At 41.5% G+C, this 9018-nt stretch overlaps 1 protein-coding gene across 1 annotated transcript; it reads right to left on the bottom strand.

Moving 5' to 3' along the window:
* Positions 1–542: 542 nt before the first annotated feature.
* Positions 543–887, bottom strand: LOC146725187 (uncharacterized). The gene has a single exon (XM_085483967.1). It carries the CDS (start codon positions 885–887, stop codon positions 543–545), a length of 345 nt encoding a protein of 114 aa, XP_085340093.1.
* Between the last annotated feature and the right edge of the window lie 8131 nt (positions 888–9018).

Genomic DNA, 9018 nt, shown 5'->3' on the forward strand with positions numbered 1-9018 from the left:
TAATGAAGAATGAGAATAACGGCGCGATAATAACCAAATTCGTCGGGCTTAGAGCAAAAATGTACGCGGTGAGGGTAGATGGTAAAAAGGACACTAAAAAGGCAAAATGTGTCAAAAGTAACGTCGTAGAGCGTAGTATAACATTCGACAATTATACGCGCTGCCTTAATGAAGAAATTGAAATGACGCGTCAGCAGTCATGTATAAGATCAAAATTGCATAAAGTGTATAGCATCAGCGAGACGAAAATTGCTCTACGTCCCTACGACGACAAGCGGTATGTCGTACCTGAGTCGACCGACAGCTTACCGTGGGGACATTATCGAATACCGCTGTAGATTATATATATTATATTTATTATATTTATATGTTGTAAGGATGTATTAATAAAAATTATATTTTTTTGTTACGCATATACAATATTTTAAATATGTTGTACACTATGTATTGTATAAAATGAAAAATTGTAGAATATAATATGAAGTACATTAAATAACATTGTCTTTATGTATCCAAGAGTTGTGCGAACTGTCAAACCTCAGTCATTTTACGTAAACCTTGTCACTTCTCCTGCGCAGTATTTTCTCCACGAGGTACACATTCGGATAATTTGCACGATGCAGCTTGTGCTTGTAAAACGCTCCAGCGATAAATGTCTTGCGATAATCTTCGAGTAGATATGTTACGGGATTAGTATGCTGCACTTTAACAACCTGAAACACCTTGGTTGTCCAATTTGGCGTGTATCCCTTCTCGAAAAGTTGTTTGTATTTGCTGACGCGTACCTGATTATCTACTTTAAACTTTACCGGGCCCGCGATTTTTACACGATTGTACACAGCCAAAAGTCTTTTGGCGATCTCGGGGGTAACGTCAGCGGGACGCATGCCGATCGTTCGATGCTTGCGTGTATTGTAAGCCGATACGAGGCGCCGCAGCGTGTTGATTCACTTGTACGTGCCATTCAGCGTAAACATCTTCCACATATTGTTCTTTAGCGTGCGATTGAATTGCTCGACGACCGATGCCTTCAATACCGAATATGTAGAATAGTGATTAATGTTATGTCTTCGCATAAGTCGTTACACATCGGCATTGTAAAATTCCTTCCCGTTATTGGTTTGGATGTTTTTCGGGCATCTCTTGCTATCCCGAATTATCTCGGCGATTGCGTCAGCTGTTTCGCTTCCTCCTTTACTCTTGAGTAGTACAGCTCACGCATACTTGCTCAACACATCGATGACGGTGAGTATGTAGTGGTAACCTCTATTGAAACGGGAGTACGGACGCATCTTGACAATGTCAGCTTGCTACAGATCATCGTATCCCTGCACTACGACATGTCTTCAATGGAAATTTTTTCTCGCTGACGCATGCAACTCGTTTACCAATTGCCGTCTCTCCAAACTATGTTGCTTGTTGTTGTTGTTGTTGTTCTTTTCACTATTTATTTTAGTTCTGTATTTAACGCTCGCATTCTTTTGGGTTAGATTCTCGTTCTTTCGGGTTCTTGCCTCGTTCTTTCGGGTTAGATTCTCGTTCTTTTGGGATTGTGCCTCGTTCTTTTGGATTAGATTCTCGTTCTTTTGAATTAGAGTCTTGTTTTTTCGGAGTAGAGTCTCGTTCTTTAGAGTTAGCTAGCCGTTCACTCACGTCTTTGACAGTTTCGAAAATCGCTTCTGACTTGATCGCAGCCTTTTGCGCAGTCGCTTCTGACCCGTTCGTAGCCCGCCCTGGCTCGTTCGCAGCCGTACCTGAGCGATTGTAGCCTTTAAGTTGTTTGTAGTCTCGTTCGCAGCCCTTTCTGACTCGTTTGTAACCTCGTTCGCATCAACCGACAGGCCGTTCACTGCTAGACTTGTTACTGCAGAGTTTGGCGGTCACAAAACTCTCGTTGCTCATTTTAGATTGGTAGCACGCCAATAATCCTTCGTAGCTGATCGACAACTGTTTGCAACTACTCCTTCTAGCCGTTTGTGTGACAGACGTTTCGGAGCTTATTAGGTAACTATTTCTGAGGTAGTGTTTGGTGCACACAGAAGTCCTTTTATTGCCGTCAGTAGGTATACTAGGCCGGTTCTAACTTAGAGGCAATAAGGGGGGGGGTGAGGGGTGGGGGGAATCGGTGGCGAGAGGAGTGACGTCACGCGGGGGAGGGGGTCTTATCAGCAGATAAGCTCATCTTATCAGCTCAGGTTATCTTATAAGGGGCTCATGTTATTTGATATGTTTATAAACAAAAAATAAACATATATCTATTACAGCGATATCTATTACAAGATAAGATAAGCGGCATCTTTGTAAGATATCTATTACAAGATAAGATAAGCGGCATCTTTAAGATATCCATTACAAGATAAGGTAAAAATTCTGGTTAATTAAATTCTAAGAATTATTAAGAACAAAAGGGCTGCCGCCGTTTCTTTGGCAAGCGCCGACAATCCTATTACTAAAGGATATGATATCTATTACAAGATAAGGTAAAAATTTTGATAATCAAATTCTAAGAATTATTAAGAACAAAAGGGCTGCCGCCGTTTCTTTGGCGAGCGCCGACAATCCTATTACTAAGGGGGTTGCGTTTCTTCCCCCCATACGTGGCTGCGAGCGCGGCTGCTGCTGATCTATACGTTGCAACGTCTTTTCCTGCTCCGAAACGCCAAGTTCGGACAGGGGAGCGTTTAATTTAAATATTTTAATAGTTCAAACAACAAAACTTCAAAAATCGGTAACAAAAGAGTTAATTACTCGTACTTCAGTACTTTCGGAAACTCACGATAAAGTTAGACGCCAGGCGCATGTAAATGCGCTACGATATTAATGAAAACGGTACTTAAGGTAACTCTTCAAAATTCGGCAGTGAGTCGTGGGTCTACAGAATTTTTAGTCTAGGGTTGAGAGAAAGGTATTTAGAGAGACACACATGTTGACATGAATAGACATATATATATTTCAAACACTTAGGACTAACAATTTTACATGTAATAAGTATAAATGGACAATATAATTATATAACAAACATTAACATAGGCTAGCGGTATGGAAAAATATAAGATAAATACGAGTATATAGGCAAATATATCGGTATGACGGAATCGATCTATCAGATTTTCATTATTTATAACAATATTGAATACGTTAAACAATTTTGCGACAATATTATAAGAACGGAATTTACAAAGAAAAATCGGTAAACGGTTCGGCGGTTTATACTTATTCTCGCGGACACGCGGTATATACAGAGGTCACGATAACATAGTTCAAGGCACGGCGCGGTATACAAAAAAAAAGGTAACAATGAGATAACGGTAATTTCGTGACTCTTTCGCACGACTCTCTCGCCGAGTCAAAAATTGCAATATTTAACACACTCGCGGAGAACGGCTGCACGCAAATTCTAAAAATCTAATGATTGAATATATAATAAACGTTACTTTGAATATACTGGCAAACAAGAATTTACGATTCTCGCTTTCGGAACGATTAACTGTCGGCGGCACTTTTCGGAGAGAGCTCAGCTCGCAAAACTCGAAGTCGGCTGGCCTCGCGGTACGATACTCAGAGAAAGAGACCGCTCTCTCTAACACAAAACGATACGATAACGAGAGGACACGGTACTCACGGAAATTACTCTACGTTCTCGTCACTCACGGCACCAACCAACAATTACGTACGGCTACCCGAGAGGCGGCTTACAGTATTTAGCGTGAAGATTGGTCCTCTGGTTGCACAACTTGAGATCTGGAGGCACCCTCTCTGGCGTATGGCACACCGAACAGTGAAGAGCCGGGCCTCGCGCGCCTTGGTACCTTAAGCGCCGCGCCGATCTCTCGCGCATTCCATCGATGATAGGGTCAATGGCGGGGGTCCTAGGGTCTCTCTGACTCTCCCCTTAGCTAAGGTAATTTCTCGACGGTATCTTCAAAGTTGCACGAGAGGATTTTTCTCCAATTTTTGCCCGTCTGGCATTTCTCCTGGGGGAATAGGCGGTAGGCTGGCCGGGTCCTCCGTCATCTCTCTTCAAGATCGGCCCCGGGGTTGATATGGCTCGGAGTCCCCTCGGTATTCTAGAATATGTTAACCGCATAAATATTGCGCAAGAGATATTTAATTGAATTTCGGCCACTCGATACTTATCTGCGCGAGGTCCCGTGCTCTTTCTCTCACTCTTGCTCCATCTCTCTCCCTCTGCTGCGGCATTCCGGCACATTCCGTCTTCCTTCCTCTTGCTTTACAAAATGGTCTTCTGCCGCTCTCTCGGACCGTCGCCGTCGCTCTCTTTATGAATCGCGCTGCACGCGCATCGACAGGCCGATGCTGCGTGCAATTGCAATTTTCGCAAAAATAAAAATACAATAAACGGATCGCACCCTCCCCGAAATAAGGGGCGCTCCAGATTCCCGCGTCTTACCCGATCAGGCTTTTCGCCCTTGTGACGGCGCTCCAAAAGCGTCACGTCACAATGTTATCTGTATATTTCTAAGAAATATCAGCGGGAAAAGTTTGCATCATCGAGAGCAAACGTGTCGCCGCTTGCGACCCTCGCGACATGTCTTCGCCGCTTGCGACGGGGTAAAATGTACACCAGGGAGGTAACGATGATCCGGCGGCGGCTGTATCTATGTATTTCTAAGAAATATCAGCGGGTAGATATCGCAAATATTTTTTGCGAATTAACAATCGCGCGTTGAAGAACAAAGGGTTGATCGGGATATATAATGAGGACCGATGCTGCTGCCGTGTCATAATACGGTGACCACGAGAGCGCACGCTCTCCTCATTCGGGGTGCAAGATGTTTGTCATGCTATCAAGTGCTTCTGACATTCTCAGTTTAAGTGCTGAACAGCTGCAATATATTCCGAAAATTGTTTTACTGCAAAAGTGCGGCTATTTCGTAGAACATTTGTGGGACAAGCTTCTGGAGCACATCAAGGCGGATCCGGAGGTTCAGACATATCGTCGCTGTCTCGAGCATTACAATCGATCGTGGATGCAAACGTACATTGACGGTCCAGCACCGATGATTAGGGATTGCAGCGAATGTCAACGAAAATAGGCTGAGGTTAGTGACCACAAGTGTAATAAGTGTGAAAAGTGACAGACAATAAATATGCAACCAACAAGTCGTCGCGAAGGGGTGCCGTTGCATGAGATGCCATTCGATTTTTTCTTTCGCAAATGCATGGGAGAGCGTGCGCCTCACGATACAATTATCGATTTTCTCTCGCTGCCGCCGAATCCAAGCATGGATGCGGCCCGCCGGCTCTTTCGAACGCGAGATGTAAACATTCGGCACTTGGTTTGTTTTGAAATAGATAGCGCCTGGTGACATAGTCCTTTGTGAAGATTTTTTAAGTGGAGTACAGCCTGTGGAGAGTGGGTCTGTCTCTGCAAAAGATCATCATAAAGGTTCAAACGTTCATCAAAGAAGCAGCAACAGCAGAAGCATCAGCAAGACCAAAATAAAAAAATGACAAAAGGATATTTGCACGGTATCGACCCCGAAATAGTAAGTATAGTAATTTAAATACATGTAATATTTTTTTTATATATTTTTATATTTTTATATATTTAATATTAATTTATTCCAGATGATCCAAATCCTCATCCTGAATAGGGAACCGGTAGTGCCGAGGGTACCGGTTATTGAAAAGGAGGAGGAGGAGGAGAGGCAGGGACGTAAGGAGTGGTGGGAGCTCACTGAGGAACAGTGGATCAGGTCGCAGAAAGCGTGGAGGTGGGAGCAATTGGACTACCTGTGGGGCGACGTCCAGTGGCTCCGCAATCTAGAGGACTACTGCCCGGAAATCATGGAGAACGCGTTCAATCTGGTGGAACTGTTTGATTCACCAGAGCCGTTCGATTGGGGCCCGATTCTCCGAGAACTCGAAGGCGAGGACTGGAACGGTAAGAATAAAATTTTTTAAATATAATATTGTATTATTTTTATAAATTAATAATTGTTCTGCTTACAGACCCGTCCGACGTTCCAGTAAGGCCTCAGCCTCAGTCTCAGCCGACGCCATTGCCGCTATCTCGAGCCGCCGGCTCTCTCTCGCCGCTGCCGTCACCGCCGCAACCCTCGTCCCCGCAATCACCCATTTTATAATTAAGATTAATTTTTTATTTTTCATTTTTTTTATAATAAATTTGATAAAAGGCTGTTAAGAGCAGTAAATATAAAAATTCAAATTATGTTAGAAAGTGAAGTCATATATAAAAATAATATTTTTTAATCTAATGTCTAATAATAAATTACAATAAAAAGTGACAAAAATGAATTAAACATAAGTACTCTTTAAATACAAATACAAAGTGAACGTTTTGGTCAATATTTTGACCATTATCAACGCTGATTAAATTCTGAATTTAAAAACTAATAAACGGTGTCATAACGATAATATATACATCAAGCATAGTCAAAAAAACGTCATAGACTATGTAACACATTAAAAATATAATGATATAATGATTAACAAATATTATTGTAAGAGAAAAAGAGAACATGATGTAAAAATGAAAAGCGATATTCCTCCAACATAGTCATAATGTGATGGTTAAAATTCGTAAATGTGTTTTTACTCCGGTTATTAGACCCGATAGACACATAATGATTTGAATCCTATAATGTTATTAAATAGTTATTGATTTATTTTTATATTTTGTATATTTTTTATATAATTTTATAATTTTTATATTTTTTATATTTTACATATATTATTTTTTATTTTTTATATTTACACACACACACACACACATGCACACAGTAGAGAGAGTTTGGAGTCTATAAATACCGCGAGAGTGACGAACCGTGGGGTCCTTATCTCTACTGTGACACACACACACACACACACACACACACACACACACACACACACACACAAAAGAAGTGTAAATCCGACCGGCAACTTCCACGTGGTACACTTTAGATAATGCTAATGCCGGCGGTATTGTAAACATTTAAAAAAAATGAATAAAACATATATATATATATCAATATAAAAAAATTTATTATAAATAAACCTTTTCCCATTCCTTGCAACATCCCGCTTCCAAAAAAAAATTATCTCTCCTTTGCATCTCTCTCCTTCGCGTCTCTCTCGCCTCTCTCTCCTTCGCGTCTCTCTTCTTTGCGCCTCTCTCGCCTCTCTCTCCTTCGCGCCTCTCTCGCCGCTACCTCGAGCCGCCGAATCTCTCTCGCCGCTACGTCGAGCCGCCGAATCTCTCTCGCCGCTACTTCGAGCCGCCTAATCTCTCTCGCCGCTACCTCGAGCCGCTGCTGCGGCTCGTATTCTTTCTCTCTCGCTGCGTCTTTCACTCTTGCGCGCTGCGTATTAGTTTGCTGTCTCTCTCACTCTCGAATGCGTGCGTCTTCTCTCTCACGCTGTAAGTCTTCTCTCTTGCGCTGCGGCCCGTCTTCTTTCTCTCTGTCTCTTAATGAGACCTTCGCGTGCGCCTCGCGATACAATTATTGATTTTCTCTCGTTGCCGTCGGATCCAAGCATGGCCCGTCTTATCTCTAATCTCGTAAGATAAAAATATCGATTTTTTTCTCGTTGCCGCTGCTGCGACAATGTCCTTGACACGATAATTATCTCTCGCAAAGTATGTAACGGGTGGCGCGCAAATAAAGTACACCATGATATATACATATAAGTATTTATTCGTCTTATATTTAATACATAATTATATACAAAGTTTTATTACATATTAAGAACTAAAGACTAAAGCTACTAGCTCGCAATCGATGAGTTGGTGCTTGTTGAAGGCGTCGCTAGCGCGTATCGCATTCGGCAATTCTCTAGCATCACTTACAGTAGATGCAATATTGAAAAATTGTGTATACTTGATATCGACCGTTGCAATGAGTCTCGTCAATCGATCAAACATTATTTCGATGCATGAATCGAGCTCGAACATACGACGTAACGTCGATTCGATCATCATCATGCGCACGTCCGCTGATTCAAGACTTATGAATTTGGTGTCGTTTATCTTGTAAAATCGCACTGTTAGCGGCCCGACACTTAGAAAATTATAGACATTGTTGTTGGGGGAGTCATTGTTCAGGTAATTTTAAATAGCGTGACGTTGCTGGTAGAGTTCTTTCCACGTTTCAAGAGATAGTATTAGCTGTTTTCCCCGATGATTTCCTATGGCGATCTCCACGTAACTCGGCGGATCCACTCTGATGCCAATTTCGAGGAATTTAAATTTCGTGGCTGTCAATGCGTATCGTCTTTCTAGTATACAAACTGCATGAGGTTCCAGCGAAACGCTGTAAAAATTAGATAAAAATTATAACTCATAAAAAAAATATAGAAATATAAAATATAAAAAATATAAAAAGATAAAAGTATAAATACTGAATAGAAAAAAAAGTTATACTTACTCATTGCATTTCTTCTCGCACGTTTCATCACGTCTCGGTTTGTAGTAATTCATGCTGCTGCTTCTTTTGGTGCAGAACATTTTTCTCGAGGGTATTAAAAAGTGAACTACCAGTCAGAACAGTCGACGAAAGACTGATCGTATAAAAGTACTAATTATCGAGTAACGCTCCTTTTTAAAATATTAGAAGAAGGGGTAAAAATAATTCTTAAAAATGCAATCTCGTAAGGAGGGAACAAAGAGAAATTTGTGTATCCTCCTTCTTCTCTCTCTCACACACGCGTATTTGTGTAAACATTTTTAGGTGATTTTGTGCACTGTTGGTTAACGGGTTGTACTGGATCACGCAATCGTGCATGATGAGACAATATGCTGTAAAATTATTAGGTATATTCTCCTTACACTCAAACTCTAATCTCACATTCACCGTTGCGCTCGTTTGTCGAGAACAATCGATAATCACAAACGGACCGTGACGTAGAAATAACAAGACAGTGAGACTCGGCTCAAGATACTCGTATCCGTAATAATTTTTGCAGAAACGTGCATACGTGTCATACAGAATCGACCATCTGTTTCTATCGAAATCCAGATTCATATCGTCGTACGGATAACATTCTGAGTTC

The sequence above is a fragment of the Nylanderia fulva genome, unplaced genomic scaffold, assembly GCF_048542155.1.
Source record: "Nylanderia fulva isolate GAGA-0341 unplaced genomic scaffold, ASM4854215v1 Scaffold101, whole genome shotgun sequence".
Taxonomy (NCBI): Eukaryota; Metazoa; Arthropoda; class Insecta; order Hymenoptera; family Formicidae; genus Nylanderia; species Nylanderia fulva.